Source organism: Gymnoscopelus braueri (assembly GCF_963280865.1).
Source record: "Gymnoscopelus braueri genome assembly, chromosome: 15".
Lineage (NCBI taxonomy): Eukaryota > Metazoa > Chordata > Actinopteri > Myctophiformes > Myctophidae > Gymnoscopelus > Gymnoscopelus braueri.
In genome coordinates this window covers 38838514-38864682 of record NC_137620.1, presented here as the reverse complement: position 1 = coordinate 38864682, position 26169 = coordinate 38838514, and the positions used below count along the sequence as shown (strand labels likewise).

The 26169-nt window shown below is 40.7% G+C and overlaps 1 protein-coding gene and 1 pseudogene across 10 annotated transcripts in view; one reads left to right on the top strand and one right to left on the bottom strand.

Annotated features, from left to right (window-relative positions):
* Positions 1–17481, bottom strand: part of LOC308102139 (phosphorylase b kinase regulatory subunit alpha, skeletal muscle isoform-like) — a 35135-nt pseudogene extending 17654 nt beyond the window's left edge. The window contains exons 1-13 of the transcript XR_013934995.1: positions 17262–17481; positions 13588–13635; positions 12874–13042; positions 12387–12469; positions 11648–11728; positions 9472–9570; positions 8443–8589; positions 6139–6192; positions 4700–4822; positions 4424–4519; positions 3943–4049; positions 2641–2719; positions 274–408 (exon numbers count right to left, since the gene is read on the bottom strand). The product of XR_013934995.1 is annotated as a phosphorylase b kinase regulatory subunit alpha, skeletal muscle isoform-like (transcript). The remainder of the gene's footprint in view (positions 1–273; positions 409–2640; positions 2720–3942; positions 4050–4423; positions 4520–4699; positions 4823–6138; positions 6193–8442; positions 8590–9471; positions 9571–11647; positions 11729–12386; positions 12470–12873; positions 13043–13587; positions 13636–17261) is intronic.
* The window catches only part of LOC308101185 (Fc receptor-like protein 5), a 223304-nt gene that overhangs the window by 101395 nt on the left and 95740 nt on the right, over positions 1–26169 (top strand). For 7 of the 9 annotated variants that reach the window (XR_013934499.1, XR_013934500.1, XM_080450569.1 and 4 more), the window contains exons 1-4: positions 18630–18723; positions 24120–24161; positions 25049–25210; positions 25299–25400. The exons of 1 other annotated variant lie outside the window; for it this stretch is intronic. Coding sequence is in view for 6 of the 8 variants with exons in the window: in XM_080450569.1 (XP_080306695.1) it covers positions 18639–18723; positions 24120–24161; positions 25049–25210; positions 25299–25400 (391 nt within the window). In the remaining 2 variants the exon portion in view is untranslated. Of the gene's footprint in view, positions 1–18629; positions 18724–24119; positions 24162–25048; positions 25211–25298; positions 25401–26169 lie in introns of those variants that run through there. One more of the 9 variants, XM_080450568.1, reaches the window with a different exon arrangement.

Sequence of the window (26169 nt, the reverse complement as noted above, 5' to 3'; positions counted from 1 at the left end):
TGTAATCACAATTTGCACAGGGCGCAGATATGACAAATAACTTAAATCTACAAATAAATTACTGACATATTTAATAGAAAATAGCTGGGTAAACTTTTAGATCTGCTATTTCTACTATTTTTGGAAAATGTTTTGAAACTGTATGAACATTTTTCAACATGGAAACGATTATGCAAATGAATTGCGATTATCTCAAATAATTGCGATGATGCGATTATGTAATAATTGTGACAGGCCTCCTAAAGACACATAGAAGCTGTTCTAGGTTTTTACCCAGCCTGGCGTAGATGTGACTCAGGACTTTGGAAGGCTGGACGTGTATGGGGTGGATGTCAGCTACTGTCTCCACCTCGATGCCGTTCTGCAACAGCAGCTCTTTGATCTCCTCATTCTCGGCCAGGATGGACACTGCACAAACAGAGATGGAACTTATTAGGCAGGCGCACACTTGCGCGCGCACTTCATTTATACAGTCTATGGCGCACCCGCACACGCACACACACACACACACACACACACACACGTGTTGGTGAAACTGGTACCTATTATGTCCCTAAAATGACATGCATGTTTGCATTTAGTCAACCCACCCTTCATAAATAAAAAGTTAATAATGTTCGACACAATAGGCTATTTAAACATTCTATCTTCCATTGCCAGAAATAATTACTTATACCGTCGTGCCTGTGTGGTTTCAGCCCCCTGGACATAGTATACATTATTACTTGATTTAATAGTAGCCTAAATGTTAATCTGAGAACCAAATTAGACCAAGAGGTAGAGAGAAGAAAGGAGAGAATGTGTGAAAAACAGAGGAAGAGAGTCATGAGAAAGAAGAGAGAAAACCTATTGTGTGAAAAAGAGAGGAAGAGATAGTGTTATTACCGAGAAAGAAAGAAAAGAGAAAAACAATGAGCGTGAGAAAACAGGAAGTCCCCCCACCCCCCACACACACACACGCACGCATGCATAGGTTCATAGATACATATTGTTGCATACTGACTTTGTGCGAAGAGTCTTTCAAACTATTCAGCTTAGTCACTAGCAGAGTTATTATAGTTTTACAATACTCTAAGATTTTTATTTCGTTTTTTAGTTTGGTGTTTGATTTCAGTCTAGTTTTATTTGTAGGAATTGATCAGTTTTAGTTCAGTTTCTTTTTAGTTTGAGGCTTATTTTTTACTTTTTCAGGTATTTGAGGAAAGCCTTGGTTTATAGAAGCTGAATAATGTAGGACGAAATTACATCAAATATGATGGTGGACAAAGTAAAACCAAAGATCATTTTACATGCAATTCAATTTTGTTTCTGTTAAAGAGCACAGCAGTGACGACGTAGAAATGTCACAACATTTGTGAAAATCGTAGGATAAATAGAGACTGGTTTGGATTGGTTAAAGCTGCAATCCATTAGATTCATGGCCTACCCAGGACGTGAACCCAGATCCCCCGTGTGAGCACCAAAATGTCTCTTTAGCTATAAGGGAGAGCCTGTTTGGGAAGGCAAAACATGTTCCTTTGACATACAGTATATGCAATAGCTCTTTACAACCAGTAGGTGTCCTACAGGATCTAAACGTCTCAATGGAAGGGATAGTTATGTTAGGTTGAGTGGTGGAAATTAACTAAGTAGATTTACTTAAGTACTGTATTAAATACAATTTTGAGGTATTTGTACTTGAGTATTTCCTATTTTCGATACTTTTACTTCTACTCCACTACATCTCAGAGGCAAATATTGTACTTTTACTCCAATACAATTATTTGAAAACTTTAGTTACTTACTAGTTACTTTGTAGATTTAGATTATTATTACAAAACATACATTACCCACTTCAGCCCTATATACATTTCGGCCATTTGAAAATAGACGATCTACAAGCTTACAATGCGTCGTGATGCGATGCATTGTGAGCTTGTAGATCTGCTATTTTCAAAAGATTGTATACATTTTGAACTTGTGAAATGGGACATTCTGCATAATGAGTACTTTTACTTTAAGTACATTTTGATGCCAATACTTTTGTACTTTTACTCAAGTAAATTTTGGAAACCGGACTTTTACTTGTAACAGAGCATTTCTACATTGCAATATTGATACTTTTACTTAAGTAAAAAAATTAAGTACTTTTTCCACCACTGGTTATGCTAGTTATACTGTATCAACACACCCGACCATATAGATTTGTAAAAATATTGGTACTTTGTATCTACTAAGTAGATAGTAGATAAGTAAGTGTTTCAAGCATCAGCTCTTCATCAAACAAAGGAGCTCTTTTGAAACTGGTGGTAATACATTGTTATGGGAGCATTTTAGAGTGTGCAGACTTTAACATTTAATTTTCACTGATGTAATTATCATTCAGTAATCTACAGCTGCATCTGAGGGTGCGCCCGTAGAGGGAGTTTGGCTCTCTGCCAGGCATTCTTGCTGCAGACAACCACCATAATCTATGACAGAGCCGATGAACTGTTTTAGCAGCTTAAGCCCTATTTTATACTTTGTTGTATGATGTGTCGTGTACTGTAGCAGATCAGCTATTTTAGCTACTTTTAGAAACGTTTGGCCTGTAATGACATGCCCAAAATAGAGACCGCTAGGTTGAAAGTGATTAAAACATGTGTAGACATGCCCACCCACCCTGTACGACAACATCAGGCTTGGGGATGGTAGAGAATCTCCTGTTCAGTGGGTCGATCTCTCCAGGGGCAAGGAAACCCTGTAGCACAGGAAGAGAGGTCGAACATTGAAAAACATTAGCTGGTTACTGGTTACAATAACAGAGAATCTATTATTCACCCTCTGGAGTTATCACAACCACATTTTAGATTTTTACGGTTTAATTACATAAAATGATGTATACATTACATTAACATGTATTATTAATTCAGATGGATTGTGTTAGCAAGCATACCATCAGCTATCAAAACCTACCATCAACCTTTAAAACCTTGTAATGACAGAATTTGTGCCTCATTTATACTAGAAGCATAATGCCCAGCTTTTGTTTTCACTTTTTATGTTCCGCATCTGGAGTTGAATCTGATGTATGACTTGTGCTACATAAATAAAGATTGATAGATTTTTTTAAAAACATGTACGGTTAACAATAAAAATGATACGCCCACACACGCCAACCTGCACGGTACAGGAGCAAAATGTATTAAAGAAGCAACGTTTTGGTCTGAAGAAGGTCATCTGTAGCCTCGGAAACCCATGCCTTTTTTTAGGTAATCTGTGACCAAAACATTGCTTATTTAATACATTTTGCTCCTATACCGTGCAGGTTGGCAGAGTGTGGGTGTATTATTTGTATTGTTGATGTGCACCTGCTTTTAAGTTTTACTTTAGGTGTGCGAAGGTTTCTTAACCCATTAAAACCAGGAAAGCTTCTGTGTCACTTAAGATTTTCGCGTTGGCTATTCAAAAATAGCAGATGTACAAGCTCACAGCGAGCTTGTACATCTTGTACAACATCTTGTACAACTATAGTACTTTCTTGGGTTTAAAATACTCTCAACCCATTAAGACCGGGAAAGCATCTGTCATTTTAGATTTTAACCACTTTAACCATTATCTTATACTTTGGCTTTTCAAAAATAGCAGATATACAAGTTCATAGTGCGGCACCGAGTGCTGCGCTATGAGCTTGTATATCTGCTGAAAATCTTTGAATATGTATATTTTTTAAAGCGAACATTTGTAACTGAAATCTTCTGGGGATTCTACAAATGTCTTCTACTGTAAATAATTTTTTTGAAAAAACGTGTTGCTGTAATGAGCAACTTTTTCATGTCAAGGGCCCCCAAAATTATATGTATTTGGCCGTGGACCCCCATCTCAAATATGTTGTTCCAGGGACCCCCCAGAAGCAAAGATTTGAGTTACAAATGTTTGCTTCCGTAGGTTTCAGTGTAAAAGGACTGATAAGTGATTCCTCACCTCAGACATAGGTTTCCCAGTACGTACAGAGACTGGCCCCATTTCAGAGGACACTTCCCCATAGGAATCCTCTCCACAGTGTGAGGATTCATGTACTCCTCCTCCACCTGAAAACACCAAACACAGGAGGAATAAGGTTATATGGGCACCGGTAGAGATGACATGACAATGAAAGTGACATAGAATCATTGTCATGTGATTTTGTTAGGATTAAATTAAGATTTCATCTGTTATTTAGCCACAAGATCAAGATTTGACTTTGAAAACACTGCAGAACCCTTCAAATGTCACTATAAAAACGACTTATCTTATCAGCTAGATAACAAGCTATAAACTAGAATAACAAGATGCTAAAGCCTGATTTATACTTAGTTGAGCTCTGGTGTTGCATGGCGAAAATAGCCGATCTACAACATCACAACATTTCGCACTGCAACGGGTTGTGAGCTTGAGGAACTAAATCAAGCGTTAACGTTCTGACATTGTCAGCAGGGACACTGTAGAGTTCTGGTACCAGCCTTATTCCATCCTTCTGTTTGATCAGGATGCCTTCCAGAGCCTCCTGGTACTCTTGAACCTGCGTGGGCAGGAAATATTCAACATAAAGCATGTTAAATACAATATCATACATGTCTTTACCCTGAAGAACGTACATATCAATAGTATGAGAAAGATAATAGAGGGACAAGTTTATAACACCATTTTTTAAAATCTTGACTGAGGTCACACACGCACACGCACACGCACACACGTGTACCTGCTCAGGACTGTTGATGAAGATTCCATCTAATATGAGGTACGTCCAGAACAGAGGCCACTCACACTCATTGTTCTCAAACAGTTTGAGCTCTGCAGACTCATAGTACAGACGGTTAGGATCCTGGGAGGGAGGGAGGGATGGAGGGAGATAAAGAATGGACAGTTGAGGCATGAGAGAGAAAGAGTGAAAGAGAGAGACAGGCAGGGGGGGAAAAAAGCGAAAATGTGAGACCAACATATACAGTGTGTGTGTGTGTGTGTGTGTGTGTGTGTGTGTGTGTGTGTGTGTGTGTGTGTGTGTGTGTGTGTGTGTGTGTGTGTGTGTGTGTGTGTGTGTGTGTGTGTGTGTGTGTGTGTGTGTGTGTGCAAGACGTGCATGGCATGAGAGAGAGAGACCAGTACAAGCCTGCTCTACCGCAGCCTCTTATCAGAGGAAGTAACCTTACATCCACTTCCTGTTTCCACAGGCCTAGACTTTTGTTGTGCTTTAAGTTTTTTTTTTTTTTAACAACTTTAGCTGCCCGTTTCTGAATGTAAACGTTTTTCAAGAGCACAGAGAGATTCTCCTCTCACAGAGCTACTTGCTCTGATAAGCCAAAACCCTCATCCCTCGCTCAAAGCAAACAGGTCCCAGGTCCTAGTACAGACAGTACAAACAGATCCATTAAAGAAACTAGCACCTTGCTTAAAAGCACACCTAAACGGTAACCGTTCTCATTCAATTACTACTGGCTGATTAGCTACTCACACAAAAGCACACACTAAGTCCAGTTCCATTAGTTCTGCCACTGTGCATTCACAAGAAGTCCTCAAACGACCTGAACGCTGGTCAATGAGATGCTTTGCAGGAGGTTCTGTAAATACATCTGATACCTTGTATCACCATTTGAGACGTGCTGTATATTGGACTGAGAGTGCTGTGTTACATAACAGGGTTTTTTCTTTCCTTGTAACTGTCGCCACGTGATTGCTCAGAGGGGAAACATTGGATCTCTGCATAGGGTCATGATTACAAACTTAACTTGATGATTAATTGTCACTCAAATAATTGCGATTAACGATTTAATTGCGTGTTTGGCATTGTTGAACATTGGAACATGAATACAATTGCCTTTTAGGCTTCGTAATCAAAAAATTGCACAGGGCAGATAACAAGACAAATAACTTAACCATACAAAGAAATTATTGACATATTTAATCATTTTAAACATGTAAAAATAGCAGAAATAGCCGATCTACAAGCTTACAACACGTCACAAAGTTGCGTGTTGTAAGCTTGTAGATCTGCTATTTTTGCTTTTTTGTAATATTCGAAAATGGAATTGAAACGATTATGCAAAAATAATTGCAATTGACATCACATGGTATGAGAATGTTGTACACCACCTGAACATACACAATCACAGTGTTGAGCATGGAGCATGTTGTGTTGTTTACCTCTTTAGGGGTTTTGTGTCCGTCTCTGAGAAACCTGCAGCAGCCGTACCGACCCTGAACAGACAGAAAGAAAATTTCAATTTAAGCATAAAGCAGACCCTCTATTTCATAGTATACAGTGTGAGATCAGACTAAATGGCATGAACCGCAGTCAAATCAATTACAAGGTACATGGTCATGTAAATAGAGTGCAAAGACAGCAATTGATTAACTAGGATGCCAGGTAAACATCAAACTTAGCATCTAAAATGTTATCACTAAATAACATTCTTAATATTTGTGGACAATCTAAATATTATATACAGTACAACATGAGAACAAGTAACCAACATGCATCTGCTAAGTACATGTGCTGTATACACTACAGTAACAAGCATCCAGTGGTGGAAAAAGTACTCAATTTTTTTACTTCAGTAAAAGTATCAATACTGCGATATTGAAATACTCTGTTACAAGTAAAAGTCTGGAATTCAGTACAAAAGTATTGGCATCAAAATGCACTTAAAGTACAAAAAGTTAAAGTACTCACTATGCAGAATGTCCGATTTCACGTTTTCAAATTTATAAAAATGTTTTGAAAATAGCAGATCTACAAGCTCACAATGCGTCGCATTGCGACACATTGTGAGCTTGTAGATCTGCTATTTTCAAATGGCCGAAATGTATATAGGCCTGAAGTGGTTGTGTTTTGTAAAAAATAATCTAAATCTACAAAGTAACTAATAACTAAAGTTTTCAAATAACTGTAGTGGAGTAAAAGTACAATATTTGCCTCTGAGATAGATAGAGAGTGGAGTAGAAGTAAAAGTACTGAAAACTGGAAATACTCCAGTAAAGTAAAAATCACACCCAGTGTGAAGTGGGCGGTGTGGTCACAGTGGTCATCACAGTGATGGAAGTTCACTTAAAGAAAAGTAACATTGTGGACCAACCATTGTACACCCCTAATTAAAAAAAAACATAAATGTGTTTTTTTTAAAGTGCATAGTCCTATTTATAGGGCTATGCACATGTGTCATGTGTTTCACTAGCCAATCACAGTCCTGAATAGACTGTGATTGGCCAATCACTGTGCAGGGTTAGGGGGGTACAATGGTGGCCAATCACAGCGCAGGGTTGGGGGGGTACAATGGGTGGGGGGGGGTACAATGGTGGCCAATCACAGTGCAGCGAATGTCGATGTCCAAACCTCACATATAGGGGCGGTTTCACCGCCCAAAAATACCTCAAAATTGTACTTAAGTACAGTACTTGAGAACATGTACTTAGTTACTTTACACCACTGCTAGCATCTATCAAAAATAGGCAACAAAAAGTGATACAAGGAATGAGAAGTGCTAGGGGGTGAGGTAGAGTCTGAAGAGGAGAGTTTTCAGACTGTGGTGAAAAATGTGGAGTAAGTCTGCAGTCCTGACTGAGGGGGGAGGTCAGGGGTCATTCCACTGTTTGGAAGCCAGGAGGGAGAAGAGTATAGGATGCCTGAAGCATTGGCCACAGCATCGTAGGGAAGGGAGGGACAGACGTCCTGTGTTAGCTGATCTGAAGTGTGCAAGAAGGGGTGTAGAGGTGGAACATAATCCTGAAGGTAAAGGGGGGGCCATGCCCTTGTAGGTAGCAGGTGGAAGTAACCATAGGCAGTCACAAAAGCCTCACACCTCCTCCTCATGCTTATCACATGTTGCCGTGGGATGTCATTCCATTCCTCAACCATGATTCATCACAGGTCAGCCAGCGTGGTCGTGTTTGTTAGACTATTCAGACTTATTCGGATACATGCGTGTCACTGCCCGCCCCTGCCGGTTCTCTAATTATTTTTTTTTAAATAGGCTCTGTCATGATTAATTGACCACATATATGAAGTTAAACAACTAAATTCAATCCAAACGATATCTTAAAAGTAAATTCCGTGCCTCAAAAAAGAAGTTTGAGAGCGTTTTAAAACCGAAAGTAAAAAGTGTAACTGCCTACAGAAAACAATGGCGGATCGTTCCATTTTTGTCGGCTGCACTCGGTCCCATTCGGGCTCACTCGAACTCGCCACCTGAGTGGCCAACTGTCACTGTCAATCACAGAACGATGAGCGACGACGCTGATAGGCTCGTCCATTTGGTGAACGGGCTAGAAACGCCCAGACAAGCCTTCAGGCCAGACTCCTTCCTGAAATCAAATGGAAATGAGATTTTCCGGAGGGAGGGGCTTTACCAGGCTAGGAAATAGCTGCTTGCTCAGGAGAAATATTGCCTGACCTTTGGGCAATAACACTTGTCAACCAGCAGGTGTCCCATCTCATGTCACTGTACTGACCTGTAGCTTGGAGATGATCTCCCCTTTAGTGATGTTGACCAGGTTGAGGTCCTCCACAGCGAAGGCAGGGTAGGAGATGATGGCCAACACACCTGCATCCACTTCCTTAGATATGGACGCCTTGGGCAGCATGGAGGTCAGGATGGACTGAAAGACAGGAAGGAGAGAGACTTATTCTTTTTCTCACATTTCATCCAACACTTAAGACCGCCTCCCTCTTGATTTGTAGACCAAAGATGCTGCACACAAGAATGTAAACATACGTTTTTTTATTTTATTTATTATGAATGGGTGGATAAGTGCATGTGGCAGTATGTCATGAGTGTGTGTGTGTGTGTGTGTGTGTGTGCGTGCGTGCGTGCGTGCGTGCGTGTGTGCGTGCGTGCGTGCGTGCGTGTGTCATGGAATCTGATTTTTGTGAACCAGATTCAAACCACATTCCTAAGTGGTTTGAAATGCAATTTAAATCTGATCTCTAAAGATGTGTCTCCGTCTGGACACTCGGACACTGAGGCCTGATTTATAGTTTGTCATTCGACAAATATAGCGGATCCACAAGTTCACCACACAATCGACATCGTCGTACTACAGTGCAGTGTACATGAAGCATTACACAGCAACCAGTGCAGATTAATCCGATCTGATCCCTTGCAAATAGCAGTGTGGGCATGAAGAGAAGATTTGAGAAACATGCATTGGCCTGCAGTCTGAACAGAGCGTGAGAAGTGATGGTGACACGTTGAACGTGTGTGTGGGTCTTATAACCACTGTCTTCCTCTCTTTTTCACACATTCTCTCCATCTTTCTCATAATGACTCTGTCCTCCTCTCTTTTTCATGTATGTATGTGTGTGTGTGTGTGTGTGTGTGTGTGTGTGTGTGTGTGTGTGTGTGTGTGTGTGTGTGTGTGTGTGTGTGTGTGTGTGTGTGTGTGTGTGTGTGTGTGTGTGTGTGTGTGTGTGTGTGTGTGTGTGTGTGTGTCTGTGTCTGTGTGTGTGTGTGTGTGTGTGTGTGTGTGGTGTGTGTGTACCTGACAGTGTTGTATATCATCAACCAGTGCATGGACCACAGAGCTGGGTCCTCCTTCAGCTCCAAACAGGTTCAGGTCATCCAGGGCCTCCAGGGCTGCCTGCAGGGCAGATCAAACACCACAACACAAGTATTACATGACAGCAGGGTATTACACGTGGGTAGAGAGGCCCTCAGAGAGGCCCTCTGGGAATCAGGAGGTCACCAGTTCTTCCCCACCACCAGTTCACTTAGGGACACTAAGCCCCTAATTGCTCCCTGAGCGCCGTATTAATGACATCCACTGTTCCTAATATAGTTAGGATGGGTAAATGCAGAGGACACTGTCCAGTAGCGGAACTACTTGTGTTTGCGATCATAATCTGTAGTCGCGTATTACTATTAACAAATAAATGGTGCTTGTATAACTGTGCATAAAAGTAATATCGCACTCATGCTGTTATCAGCACGGCTGTGATTATCTTCAGCACCCGGCCTGTAATCTCACGCTTATGACTGGATCACAGCTGTGTTGATATACAGTCCAACAGCACTCCCTCTAGTGCGATATTGTTTACTGAACCCTAGTGTCCCTACTCTGGGCATGTAATAATAGGCAAATATTTGGTGAAAATAGGTGAATATTCTGCAAAGTTATTCAAAACATATATCGCTATTTGACATAAAACAACGTATACTGTTATGTATAGGGCTTAAGTGGTTAAGTAAATCAGAGGAGAGGAAAGAGGACAACAATAGTATATAGTATAGAACTGATATCACAACACATGAGAACATGAGTTCAAATCCCAGCTCAGAATAGACAAAAGCATAATATAGTACAATAGTATAATTATAGTATAGTATAGTATAGTATAGTATAGTATAGTAAAGAATAGAATAGAATAGAACAGCATAACGGCAGAGTATGGGTTCAAATCCCAGCTCAGAGAAGAATAGACTAGTACAGTACAGAACAGATAACAGCACAACAAACATCACAGCATGGGTTCAAAGCTCTCAGCTCATGTTGTGTTGCTGCTGTCAACACCACTGATGATGAATGTGACCTCCTGACAGGGCGAGTAGAGAATGTACCACTGTGGTGCCCCTTTCCATTAAGTCTGAAATTAGCCTGTGTGTGCATGTGTACTAGGTTATGTTGACATTCTTGGAAACCTCTGAGGTTTTACTACTACTGTATGAACCTGATACCCTCACAACCAACTGAACCAAGGATAACATGGGGGCAGCATGCCGTGTGTGTGTTTGTGTGTGTTAGGGTTAGGGTTAGTGAGCAGAACTGCAGATTTACGTTGCATTCATGCGTACAGTATGAATGAGAGACTGAGGACACATTGAATATATTGAAAGAAGTCGAGATTGTCTGCCTGTACACGAGCGAGCGAGCGAGCGAGCGAGCGAGAGATAGTGTGGTGAGTGTGACGAAGAAAAATAGCACGCGCGCGTGTGTGTGTATGTGGCTGGCAGGTATATCAAAGCAAAGTATTCATTATCTCCTCAGTCATCCATGAACCATTACATTCTCAGCTGCCCAACAGCGCTCTCTCTCTCTCTCTGTTCTCTCAGTGCGACCCCGGGGTCTGTGCAAAGGTCACATGTGGTGACTGAACTGAGGTTTCTATGCTAGTAGTAATGTTTATGGTCATACAACAGATATGTGTTAGTTACTTGTTCAGACCTTTTTGTATTCAAATTAACAAATGTGAAGAACGCCATTTAGATAGCATGTTGTTTAGGCAGATGCCAGGTTCATTGTTTATCTGATATCCTAGTTTCTTTGAGGCACTACATTATTCTCTCTCCACTCTACTTATGTGACTGTTTACCTTGTTGTTTCTTGACTAGGGTTCATGCTTAGTCTGCTTATTCTGATCTCGCTCTGGGTAAGAGAGTCTGCTAAATGCATAAATTGTCATTTTAACAGGCATTATGCATGCTGGTTTGCATAATCAACATTTCTTCATGAAAATATAGTGGAGATTCACTCAGACAGTTTGATATCATCTGAATTGACAAATGCCTTCTTTTCTTTTTGAATTGACAAGAGTGTATGATGAAGAGCATAAACAACTCTGTGGGACGGGTCCGGGAGACTCAGAGTGAACTAGATGATGTTAAACTGTCTTTATGAACCTACACCATTGATGCATGTCATTATGTGCATTCATACCAACCTTGGCCATGCCTATGGAGCTGGCATTCAGCTCGGTGATGCCCTGGTTCGTCTTGTCACCCCTTTCCCACATCCCATAATCCTGTGGGACACCAGAAGACGACCAATTATTGTCATAACACCACAACCTACTGTTAACACTTTGGGGTGAATACGTATGTTTGTGGCACCTTTGTGACACCAAACGCCTAGTACCCTTGTCCCGCTTTCTTTTTTTACCCCCCTTCCCCCCCATTTGTTTGGAGCACCCAGCCAAGCTGGAGGCACTAGAGGATTCAAACCTCTAATCTCTACGGTGGTGGACAGGACCTTTACCCTGTGCAACCAAGAATCCCCCTGTTTTAGCTCTTGCTCATTTGATTTTCCTATTTGTCTCATCTGTTTAAGAAAGTAGGTAGCTGATATATTGCACTTTTACCTTAGCGGTAGGTATACTCTTAGTTGCTTGTTTTAGAAGAGAATGCACTTAAAGACTTCTGGTGATTAGTAGTTTCCTTGCCTACGTATGTTGAATGCACTTATTGTAAGTCGCTTTGGATAAAAGCGTCTGCTAAATGACTGTAATGTAATGTAATGCTTTCTTTTCAAGAATATAAACAAAAACCACCACCTGATTTTTTGGAAGAATATAAACGGTCACCACCACCTGATTTTTCGGTCCCCATATCTCTCCCAGCTCTCCAACTGTCTGAATGGACGTGCAACATGTTTGGGGTATACATTATACAAAGAATGCTTACAGCCACTTTGTAGGCAGCCTCTATGTAGAACATCAGGTTCTGAACCACATCCACTTCATCTAGCGTGTAGACAATATGGAGACCTGGAACGAATGTGCATAACACACACACAAATAATTTGTTTATAGGCAAATGGACCGGTACTCTCTTCTGCTATGTGAGAGTAACTGTGCATTCTATTATTATATAAATATGAATCAGTTTGTTGTTTAAACTAGTATCCATGATATAGACTTATTCAAAGTGATGAGGATAAGGACTATAGACTCTATAGAGCATTCTGAATTGTAACACAGGCATCATCTGTGTTATATCCCAGTCACATGAGACAACACGATCAATACTCAGATTAATACCCTGAGCATTCAATCCAAGGCTAAAAGCATTTAATTTGCCTCACATGGTTTAACTACTGTTTCAGAGGAACTACGCCAATGAAAGGGAGCATCTGCCTCTCACACACACACACACACACACACAGTCTCACCTGAGGCAGTCATCTGAGCGAGGAAGAGGAGGAACAGAGAGGTGGCGTCCACCTGCAGATGTCCCCACTGGTCATCAGACACCACCGTCCCACACGTCCTGATGTTGTACTTGGCATGCAGGGAGTCTGACGTACTCTTACTGTACTTAAACTTCTCCACCTTATCCAGCTGTGGGCGGAAGAGAGTTAGAGAAATAGATTGTGGATATTGATGGCTAGATAGATGCCAATTGGCTGGTTTGTGAATTGTTTCTTTCTGCAACCTGTGTGCACATGTAGTCTCAATGTTTGTATACAAAATAACTGGTCAAACACAGACACTAGGGGGCGGGGCTCTATTTTCATTTCTCCCAAAGGGAAATTAACCAGTCCTTAATCTGTGCATGTGTGTGTCAGAGAAAGGGCGTGTTTGATACACGTATTTGTTTTAGCTCTTGCTCATTTGATTTTACTATTTTGTCTCATCTGTTTAAGAAAGTAGGTAGCTGATATATTGCACTTTTACCTTAGCGCTAGGTATACTCTTAGTTGCTTGTCTTAGAAGAGAATGCACTTAATACTTCTGGTGAGTAGTTTCTTTCCCTACGTATGTTGAATGGAATTATTGTAAGTCGCTTTGGATAAAAGCGTCTGCTAAATGACTGTAATGTAATGTAAATGTAATGTGTTTAGTTGTGCGTTGGAAAGATTGTGCGTTCAGCACTGTTGACATACCTGTCTCATAATGCACTGAAGAATCCCTCTCATTAGTTTCACCACACTCTAGAGAGGAACACAGACACAGACAGTGACATTTCCAACACAGCATCCTCTGTAGGCACTCAGGCACAGAAATATGACACTACTGTACTCCATGCCAACTGGAACGCTCTCTCAGCACAGGGGAAGGACACGGATGCAAGCATGCGCGTACCCACACACACCCACCCACCCAAACACTCACACACACACACCCACATACATACACACACACACACACACACACACCCAAACACTCACACACACCCAAACACCCCCCCCACACACACACACACACACACACACACACACACACACACACACACACACACACACACACACACACACCCACACACACACACACCCAAACACCCACCCACACCCAAACACCCACACACATATAACCCCTGACTGTGCTTTCCCTGCAGGATAGGCGAGACACAATCCTTGAGCCTGGACCTATCCAAAACCAGGGGTGGGCAACCTTTTTGGGCACCTGATCACAGCCGTTTTCTAAGGCTTACGTGATCACCCAGTGCCAGACAGTGAAAACCACATCTTAATTATTATTATAGGCTGCTAAGTGCTAATTAGAATAACACCATTATAGAATGAGGTATTCATCTAATAATTAAACCTAACAAAGAATGAGTCAATAATGTAATTTTAATAATAAAGTTATTAAGTAATTCTGACTATCTGGAGAGAAAGGTTTTATGGAAATCATACAACAACGGTTGTTTTTGACGTTAGAACTAAGCAGCTGGAGACTTGCTTTCATTTTTCATTGCAATTGTGTCGTATTTGTCTGTATTGTCCTTTGTGTTAATGGTACAAGGAGATACCAGGGTTGTGGCTCTTTCGGAGCGGGAACTTTGGGGGGGGTGGGAGGGGTAACATACATTCACTGTTTTTGTATGCCTTTTGTCATAGACCTGTATGTGAAAATATAAAATAAAAAAACCTTAAACAGAAATAAGCAGCTGGTGATTCCTGAAATTGGCCGTAAACTCAGTTCTAACAGTTAGACCCTTCACTACGTTGCACTATCATCTTTTAAAAATCATTTTAGGGCAGTTGTGGCTTTATGTCACACAGTGTAGAGACAGGAAGCTAAGGACAGACAGGGGGAAAGTTTCAACACAGGTTTACATACAGAATCGAACCAAACATTGCACTAACCGCTGTCCCTCACATCATCTCTAGTGTCACACGTTTTGTTGGAAGCATAATGTAAAAATAATCCTGATAGTTGTCAATTTGTACACTTTTAGAGTTTAACTCAGGGTGTTCCTGTACCAGTCCAGTACAGTGTTGGGCTGTGGTTTGTCTGGATCTGATTCAAACAGCCACTCAGAAGTGGCATCCTTTACCAAGATGTTTCTCCTACTCCTAGTTTGATTGATTGATTGAATATTTTATTAGGCAAAAAATGTAAAACAGCACAGTTACATTTAAAATACTTTGTCTAACAGGTCCGTTCATAAAAGTCCTTGCGGACTTGTTTCCAATGAGGGCCTTGGTATTCAATTAATATACATATATAGTGGCACCACAGTTCGAATATCATTACAAAAAAAAAACAGCAAAAAAGATATCACTTTGTACAACAAAAAAATTAAAAAGAGGGGGAAAATGATATGTACAAGAACAGGGGGGGGGGGTCTGCTGTCTAACGGGAAAATGGTACTACCTCCTCCTTTGGCCACCTGAAAGGTGCTTTTTTAAGGCTCTTTTAAATGAGCCCAGCGAACTGCATGTTTTGAGGGATGGAGTTAGACTATTCCAATCCTGGGTGGCAGTGCTGTAGAAGAAGAATTTGCCCATGTTTGTTTTATGGGTGGGTGGTACCAAATTGTTGTTAATGCTCGCTCTGGTATTGTGACTGTGGGTGTCGCTAACCTTTTGGAGGTATTTACTCAGATATGCGGGAATAGGGGGCATATCGGGCAAATTTTGCATTTACAATTTTGAAGGCCAGTCCCATTTTTAGTTGTTTAACCCTGTCTTCCACCCTGAGCCAGCCTAGGCTGGCAAAATGGGTGGGAGAAAGGTGAGTCATGGGCCCCAATCCGAGGAGTAGCCGAATCAGTTTGTTTTGGGAGGTTTGAAGCTTAGTCTTCAGTGACACTGAGGTGTTGGAGTACCAGGAGGTGCAAGCATAGTCAAAAAGTGGTTGAATCAGGGCCCCAGAGAGGGTCCTGAGGGCCTGAGGGTTGACAAAAGAGGAAGTGGTCCAAATAAACTAAAAACATGAGCTACATTCCAGAGAATTGAGTCAAGTCCAATGCTAGACCAGAATGCATGATCTTAATCAATGGTTGTCCTGTTTACATTTTGCAGTGTGCAGTATAAGACTAGATTATAAGACTTGATTATCTTCTTTGCGATTATTCTATTGATGACTTGTTTGATTGACAGAGAAGCAGAAGTGTGTTTGTTAATTGTTTTGTATATTTTCTTATGCATTTGTGTATTTATTTATCAATGAATCGACAAAACAATCAGAGATTGATTTTTCATAATCGACTAAATTAATTTGTCTGATAAACCACTTAAGCCCTATTTTATACCTCTTTGAACAATAAAATAGCAGGTCTACCAGATCACAGCACATCACATGTTGTGAGCTTGTAGATGCACTATTTTTGATGTGCTATGTATCATTTTATTAAAATCCATCAAATCAATTAGTTTCATTAACTGTTAACTTGCACCCTATGCATTTAACCACATCTCAACAACTGTCAGACAGATGGATAGATTTATACACTCCACTCCAGTCTTCTCCTATCCAGTTACTGTCAGATCAGTGCTGTTCTAGGAAATGACTGGAGAGGACATGAAGCTATTCTAGTCTAGGGGTTCAAGTAACTGCTGTAAGGAAAACATTTGGTGTGTGTGTGTGTGTGTGTGTGTGTGTGTGTGTGTGTGTGTGTGTGTGTGTGTGTGTGTGTGTGTGTGTGTGTGTGTGACTCATTCAGCTGCAGAATGATGAATGACATGGCATGTGAGTGCACGTGTGTGTGTGTGTGTGTGTGTGTGTGTGTGTGTGTGTGTGTGTGTGTGTGTGTGTGTGTGTGTGTGTGTGTGTGTGTGTGTGTGTGTAACATGAGGCAGCAAGGAAATAATGTTTAACCCAACTGAACCATTGTGACATGAAAGCTACTGAAACCTACTACTACAATAATACATGCTTTATGAACGTTATACAGCACTTCTTACACTTATTATAACTGTCTAGTCTACTAGTAGTGTGTGTGTGTGTGTGTGTGTGTGTGTGTGTGTGTGTGTGTGTGTGTGTGTGTGTGTGTGTGTGTGTGTGTGTGTGTGTGTGTGTGTGTGTGTGCGCGCGCGCGTGTGTGTGTGTGTGTGTGTGTGTGTGTGTGTGTCTCAGTGCAGGGAGTTGAAACGGTTGAACAGTTACCATTTTCTACACTTTCAGTGTCAACAAAAGGTCTCTCTCACTAATAAACAATAAAAGCCTGGAGATCGAGGCTACTCTCGATCGACTCTGTCACTCACTCACTCACACTCACACACACACACACACACACAACTAAAGCAACAACAACAATAGCCATGGTTCACATGACGCTTGTCATGGTATGACAGTCATGTTTCAGGGCTACAACAGCAACAACACTCACTTGGTATTTCAGGATGGTTTGATGAACAATGCGAGCATAGTTGTCGAGTTTCACGCCTGAGTTACTTCTGCTTCTCATGTTTGATCCTCACGAAAACCAAACAAACTTTAAACTTTGCATTCATTAAAGTACAGCCATTACTACACCCACGTCCAGAACACAGACTGTAAAGAGTCCCAAACTCTGACAGCAGTAACACGGCGGACGGCGAGGTTTTTTAAGCATGTCTGTCAATAGAAATGAATTATTATGACATGAGAACCGACAGAGCTGCATGTCTGGCAGCGTTGCCAGGTTTGGCGAGAGAAACAAGCAAACAGGTGAGTCTATGAAAACAGACGGCTATTTGAGCTCGAGCTTGTAGATCGGCTATTTTCAAATAAAATCTTGAAGAAAAATGTGGAACATTTTAACACTGCAAATCTTGTATGGGGGTCCCTGGCATACAATATTTTCAGATGGGGGTCCGCAGACCAATACGCGCCTTTAATTTGGGGATCCTTGACATGAAAATATTTGAGAACCGGTTTAAACATTAGGAAACAAGCCCAAATAAGCAACTACACTAGAAACAAGACCCCAAAAAAACACAACCAGCAACTATCAATATTTACAAGCAACTTTACAGAAAAACAAGGCCAAAGTCGCTTATAATAAGCAGATCTGGCAACACTTATGGGCGGGTACTAACCTCACCGTCACCAGGCTTTCCACACTCTGCCCAGTGGTGGAAAAAGTACTCACAGTTTTTACTTTAAGTAAAAGTACCAATACTGCCATGTAGGAATACTCTGTTAGGACACGCCACGGCCACACCCACACCAAACCACTGCCCACAACACAACCTGAGTGTATCAGTGGGCAGTGCCCACTGATACACTCAGATTGTGGCAGTGGTGTGACTGAAGGCCTGGTGTATGTCCTGAATGTGTGTGTGCACGCGCACGCACGCGCACGCACGCGCGCGCACACGCACACACACACACACACACACACACACACTCAGCCTGGTTGTGCACATGACTTCCACACATTTGTTACACATTTATACACATAGGCCTACATAATAATATAATATAATATAATATAATATAATATAATATAATATACAAGGATACTGTTACAGAACAACAGTTTTTTATCAATTAGACAGGAGGGTGTAGTAGTTGCATGTGTTAGGCCATAAATAGATCCATTAACTTCTGCTTTATTCTGTATGTGTGCATTTGTTCACCTTTTTTGGTGCTCTCTGTATAGGCTTGTGTGTGTGTGCAAGCACCAAGGTGTGTGTGGCTGAGCGTCTTACCCTTATTAACTCTATGGTCTTACCAGACAGGAAAAGGACACTTCAGACAACAAGAAGCAGCAGAGAGGTCTATGTCAAACATCGTAGCCGTCACTCTGTTAGTGAGTTCCAGTCAGTTTGTCAGAATGGAATTTGCATCAACCTATATAATATCATGTGAGTACTTTATGTCCATTTCATATTTAGTTGACTATAACCATTGAACTTTATTAAGTTGAGGCTAAGCCGTTTTAGAACACAGTATTATATTAAATGGCACAGGGATCCCTACTTTATTAACAAAAAAAGGTTATTAAGGTGCTGGAGAGATGGAGCAAATGCAGGCCCAGGCTGATAATAATAATAATAATAATAATAATAATAATAATAATAATAAATGTAATAATAATACATTTTATTTTTGCAGTTTACATTTGAAACAAATCTCAAAGTGCTACAGTACAGAATAAATACATTCGCATAAAAACAACACATTAAAAAATGTCTAAACATGGGGCAAAAACCTGGGGGATAAAAACCAGAAAAGCTAACTGAATACTTTATTAAAAAGGTGAGTCTTTAGTCCTCTCTTGAAAACATCAACAGACTGTGGAGCTCTCAGGTGGTCCGGGAGAGAGATCCACAGTCGAAGGCCCGGTCGCCCATGGTGCAGAGCTTGGTTTTGGGTGGGTAGGGGCAGTTATTGTTTCCAGAGCGGAGGTTGCGAGTGGAGGTTTGTGGCTTGAGCAGTTCCTTGATGTAGAGGAAGGGGTGGTGGAAGGGGTGGAGGGGGCATTACGGTGGATGCATTGATAGTGGGGTACCAGGACACTCAGTCATTTCAAATTCATGTGAAAGTTAATTTTTCACTTCTAATTTGTAGATAATGGTCTTGATGCTGCCAATTAACATCAAATTACTTCAGATTACACCTCACTTAGACAGTCTGGACAGTCAGTCATTTCAAGTTGTTGTGAAAGTTTAGTTTTCATTTCTAATTTTAAGTGAAGAGTCTATAGAACAATTTTAGTTTGAGTGTCAAGAAACCAGATTGAAATGTTTTTGGTTTTATTTTACCCATTTTCCAAAATAGCAACAATCGAAATTAGTCTACATGTAGGTCAGATTTCCAAAAATCTTAACCCTGAAGGCAAATTGTGTTAATTTATGGCAGGTGCTGGATCCAAATCTGCCATATATGCCCAGCTCAGAAATGTCTGATAATGCCTCAAAATGCACCATTTAGAGATAACCTTTTGACTAAACCAGGTATAAACTGGATTTCTTTTTGCTTTATTGGGTTTTTATGGGGAATACAATAGCATGTTCTGATTAGAGATACAATGTGAGGAAAGTGCTTGTATTGGGTAAATTGTCATTTATTGGTGAATAGGTTTTCCAACCAACTTTATCCAATGACTTTATGACATATCTGCTGTACAATAAGTACTTACAATATATTTATTTGAAAAGCTCCCGACCTGGGGACTGAGCTGGGCCATCAGGTGTATAGGGAAGATGGGCTACTCAATGGGGATACAGTGAAGGGACATGGCCCATTATGGGCCTGGAGGATGTGAAGGTTGGTGCAAAGCTCTGTGAAAGGTCTGTGAGTTTAGTGACCCTACAGTAGGATGCCCCTTAGGTGGGTAAAGGGGAGTATGGGGGTCACTGGATAGATCCCTGGGCACTTGGACCATGGAAGATCAAAGTTATGGGGACCAAGAAAGCACTGCATCGGCTGATTCCCTTTCCCATCTCATAACAGCTGCCAAAAAAATAATGCTGTAGAGTGGGGCGCACTTGTGAGCCCAGGAGGAGTGCTCATAGTCGGTTAGAGAGAGTGTTGATATGTGAGTCAGTTTCTGGTGATGGTGGTTCTAAGAACTCCATGTGGTGCATGGCTATGTGTAAGGCCGACAGGGTGTCCCTATGTCGGTCTGGATCACTGGATAGTCCCGCTCATCCCAAGTGGACCTCCTTGCGGATCTGCTGGCTCCTATGCCCAAGATAGGTGCTCGTGGGCAGAGGTACAGTATAGCGATGCAGGCCGGTCTCCAGTGGTGTCAGGCAGACAGGGATATCCATGTCAGACTGGCTCACAGGAGAGTCTGGTTGTTTCTAAGCAATATTACCAGGGGTCATCATCAGTGACTTATCATTAGTGGCATGGGCTGTTCCCTTCTCCCTTCTCCATAGTTGAACAACTCCAGAACAAAAACACAGTGTCTGAGCACAGGTGAATACAGAAAGCAATGCTTGTCTGTCCAATAGCAGCAGGGACATGGCCCCTTATGGGCCTGGAGGTTGGTTACACTAGGATCATATGGAGGAGAATGGAGCACAGGGCATCATGGACTGCTTTTTAACACCTTCCCCGGGCCTAGCTGTTAAAAAGCTCCAGATAAAAAGCAACAGGCAAAGGTAAACCCTATCCCTGCTACACTCCGCCTCCACCTGTGCCTAGACACCCAGCAGCATTTCATTCATAATGTTCCATTGTAGCCTACTCACAGCCCTCTTGGAAGCAGTACAAATCCAAGTTCATGTTCATTGCTGTTGCAAATTACAAGCCACATTGTAGTATAGGCTAATCCACAATGAAATGATCGTCCTGTGGTGATTGATCAGGGAGTGTTCTTTAGTCATTTGAGTTGAACTAATACTGTGGCTTTTCCAACAATCTAAACTAAAGCCACAGTTCTTGGTCAGGGGGCAGGGGGCTGTAGTCTTGTGTCTCGCTTTGTTTAGGCTACAATTAATCGCGGAGATCCAAGAACTTGAAGTTGCATCTATCACTCATTTATTTTGACCTGAAATAAATATGAGCTCACAATGCGTCGCATCGCGATGCATTGTGAGCTTGTAGATCGGCTATTTTCAAATGGCCGAAATGTATATAGGGCTGAAGTGTGTTTTGTGATAATAATCAAAATCTACAAAGTAACTATAGGGTACAATATTTGCCTTTGAGATGTAGTGGAGCAGAAGTAAAAGTATTGAAAATTGGAAATACTCCAGTAAAGTAAAATTACCTCAAAATTGTACAGTAGCCTACTTGAGTAAATGTAGCTACTTAGCTACTTTACATGACTGCGAGAGAGAGAGGGGCTGGAGTCGCAAAGCGAGTGTGGTTAATTCAGCCAAAATCTGTCACAAGCGTTTCAAATCTTAGCTCTGATCGGCTAGTGATATATCCACACAGTATGATAAATACCAAATTGTGACTGTTAAGTTATATCATATAACTTAACAGTCACAATTTGGTATTTATAAACATACTTGTTGATCGTGTGGATTACAGAGAAATTTGAATGAAGTGGTCAGGGACGTGCTACGCACTTCTGGATCTCTTTGTGTCAGTCCCTGTGACATGTGGTTCGGGGCCCCAACCAGAGCGGCTTAGCGCAGGCGGTCCTTGAGTAAATCTTTACACCACTGTCGATTGGTCTATCCAGCTCAAGTCTGTATCATGTCATTAACCGGGGGGAAGAAGAAAGAAAAAAACATGTAGGTAAATTGCTATTATCACACAAACCCTCCAGCTGCCACAAATAAAATATGCAAACAAACACAATTTAAATAACTTTATGAGGTTCAAACGAATTAACAATGCATATTTTTTGCGCTGCCAAGGAACATATTTATTTCGGCCTGTAACAGACAGTAACAAACAGTGGTGTAAAGTAAACTAAGTACATTTACTCAAGGACTGTACTTTTTGAGTACAGTCCTTTTTTCCAATTTTGTCCAATGTTTTACTTTACAGCAGTATTTCCAATTTTCAGTAGGCTACTTTTACTTCTACTCCACTACATCTCAGAGGCAAATATTATACTTTTGCTCCACTACAATTATTTGAACATTTAGTTAGTTACTATTTAGATTATTATTACAAAACTTACATTAACCACTTTATCCCTATAGCACACATTTCGGCCATTCGAAAATAGACGATCTACAAGCTCACAGATCTTGTAGATCTGCTATTTTCAAACATTTTTTTTTATGCTTGTCATACATTTGAAAACTTGTGAAATGGGACATTCTGCATAATGAGTAGCCTACTTTCTAGTTTTGGTACTTTAAGTACATTTTGATACCAATATTTTTCTACCTTTCAAGTACATTTTTTATTCCGGACTTTACAGAGTATTTATACATTGCAGTATTGATACTTTCACCTAAGTAAAAAATTTGAATACTTTTTCCACTGACTGTATCCATGTCCAACCACGACGTTAGTGCCAGGAACCACCATATAATATTGTTATGGTGTCCAATGTTTGCAAACAGTTTCACTTTATAAGGTTTAAAAAAATAAACGTATTATTTGCATGAAGAATAAAAGGCCAAATTAGTCCAAGAGGTAGGAGAGAAGAAAAGAGAGAGAACATCTAGAAGAATGTGTTAAAAAAAGAGAGGAAGGGAGTGGTTATAAGACAGATAAAGAAATAAAACACGAAAAGAATGAGCATGAAACATTTAAACAGGAAACAAAACGCCACCCCAAACACACAGAATGACACTCTCTCTCTCTCTCTCTCTCTCTCTCTCTCTCTCTCTCTCTCTCTCTCTCTCTCTCTCTCTCTCTCTCTCTCTCTCTCTCATCTCCTCTCTCTCTCTCCTCTCTCTCTCTCTCCTCTCTCTCTCTCTCTCTCTCTCTCTCTTCTCTCTCTCTTCTCTCTCTCTCCTCTCTCTCTCTCTCTCTCTCTCTCTCTCTTCTCTCTCTCTCTCCTCTCTCTCTCCTCTCTCTCTCTCTCTCTAACGTGTACTGGTTTGCAGGGGCCAGTGGCTGGGCCAGTGGCCGGTGGGCCACCAAAAAATATTTTTGCTCCCGTTTTAGGATTATTATTATTATATTTCATAATCCATCCTGATTGGCTAAGATTGGCATCTAAAGTTTGCAGAAGTGGCTTGTTTTGATTGAACAAAATGCCTCAAATTATAAACGAAGCGTCCGATTGCTGTGAAACTTCGCACGTTGCCGTGAAACTTTGCACTTCCCACTTGGCAGAGGAAGACATGCCACCCTTTTCACATTGTCCTGTTATAGCGCCACCAGGAGGCCGATTCTTAATATAAAGAATGGAAAATAAACTTTTTGATATTACTCCTACAGATTTTGTTTAAACAACATGCAAATTGATACGCATTCTCTCTAGTCATGTGATCAAGACGGATCAGTCAGATCTTTCATATTCCATCCTGATTGGCGAATTTCGAACATTGCTGGCCCACAATAACCTACCTGACCTGGCCGAGACCTGTGCTCCGAGGAGCACTTTTTCTAGTTTCATACTATTCTATAGTTGGATAATGAAATATTATTCATGTACTTTGCAAACTGAAAGATTATTGAAATGACCTTAATAACAATTATAATTAAATGAACTGAACCATGAAATGAAATTAACAAATTGGAAGTCTGAATTGATAAAACAAAGTTGCACTTTACATGAAGTTGCATGACACTGGCTTAGTTCAGAAAAGGTAAGATAAGACTGGGCAGGTCTTTTATTTTTTAATCACATAATGATCTCATTAACTTCACCCTTCACCCTTCCACACAGTGCTGTATCTTCTCATCTGCTGTGGACCTGCTCAAACAGATGGTGAGACTAGACAACTGTACACCCTAAATGTTAATTCAGGGATTTTCAAACCCCAACATAATCCACCTCATAATAAATGAATGTATAATTGTTATGATTCATATAAAGTAAATATATTGGTCATTTGAATAGTCTGTATTAATATTGTATGTAGTTAGGTACTAGTGTCAATCCTTTCACTCCCCTATTCCCTTTGACACTACCCTGAAACACAGAGCACTCTTGTTTCTCTTTACCATAAGACATGGTTACCTGTTCTTCTGTAGTTGCTATAACAACCCTTGTGGTTACAATGGCAATGTGTGGCATCATGACAAAACCTAAAACAAGGTATTAATTAGTAATCTCGATCTGCTTATTGTAACTCAACAATTGTGTAATTGCACACAATCAAACTGATGCACAGCATAGCATAAAGGATTTCCTCAGTGGGTGATATAATAATTTGTTTTAGAAAAACAGAAAAAAGATGATCTATGCATCCTCAACTGACTTCCACAGATGAACACATTGCAGGCAGTCAGATGTGGTGTTGTTATTCTTTCATCTAATTATAAAACCGCTCAATTTGGGATTATAGACATTTTGGTGTGCACCTTTTCCAACATTAATAAAACATGAGAATGCCAAATTAGAAAACAAGCTCTGTTTTTTTCACATTTGAATATTCAGATCTTAAAATGATCGGTTGGCCTGCCTTTAATGTTATTTACAATGACAATTAGCTGCTCAGATCTGATTAGAACATAATGTCTACAGCAGGTATAGAATGTATCTCTCACTCTCATCCCCTCTTTCCTTCTCATCCCTTCTTTCCATCTCATCCTTTCTTTCTTTCTTTCTTTCTTTCTTTCTGCCCCCTCCCTTCTCCCTCTCTCTCTTCTTAGTGTGTCTGAGAGTCAGACCAGAGAGAGCTCAGTTCTTTGTACGTGAGTCCATCTCACTGAGCTGTGAGGAAGAAGGGAATTCTATCCTAGGCTGGTCTGTGAAAAGACAGACCACTGACAAAGGGACTAGAACCTGCAGCAATGGATGGGGAGACATCCAGGGTATGTATTGGAAGGGATGGATAGATAGATACATGATGTATTTTACTGCAACTGAAATCATCTTTCTTTTCATTGTGATTCTGTGTAGGAGGGTCCTGTATCATGGTGCCGTATCGTTGGGATGGGGGAGTTTACTGGTGTGAGTCCACATCAGAAGAAAGCAGCAAGTCCATCAACATTATGATCTCTGGTACAATCAATATAATGACATCAATATAATCAATATATTGCGGTAGGTAGACAGACATAACTGACTTACTATCACCGTTAACACAAAGACATATATAAGTTCAGTACCATTCAAGAGGTCAATGTTATTTGTGTCCTTCTAGTTCTAACGTTGACAAGCCAATGCTACGTCTGTTCTCTTGATGAAGTTTTAAATATAAATCAGGGGTGGGCAACTTTGATCATGGAGAGGGCCACTATATTTCCACACTCACTCCAGAGGGCCACATTGCATATACTGTCGAGCCATTCTATGTCACACAAAAATAGCAAAAAAAGGCAGATCTACAAGCTCAAAAGGCGTCGCAGTAGATCTGCTATTTTTGAATTGGAATTCAAATATTTTTTTTGCTATTTTTGAATTGAAATCCTGAAAAGTAACATTTTAATTTAATGTCAAATGCATTTTGTTATACTTATGTTAACTTTATGAACTTAAAAAAGACAATAGAATTGTAATACTAGTCATTAAGCTACAACTAACATAGTAGTAACAATTAAAGCGGGTCATGTTTGCAATTGTAACAGCTGAAATCAATAATATATCAGTATTCCGATATTAACCTGCGGGCCGCATTAAGTGATGGTGGGGGCCGCATGTAGCCCCCGGGTCGCCAGTTGCCCATGTATGATATAAATGATCACTCATCTCCCGGGTTACTTCCAACAAATCTATGTCAGGAGAATTAATAAATTCAGTCATTTTAATAATCTTAATGAATACACCTGCT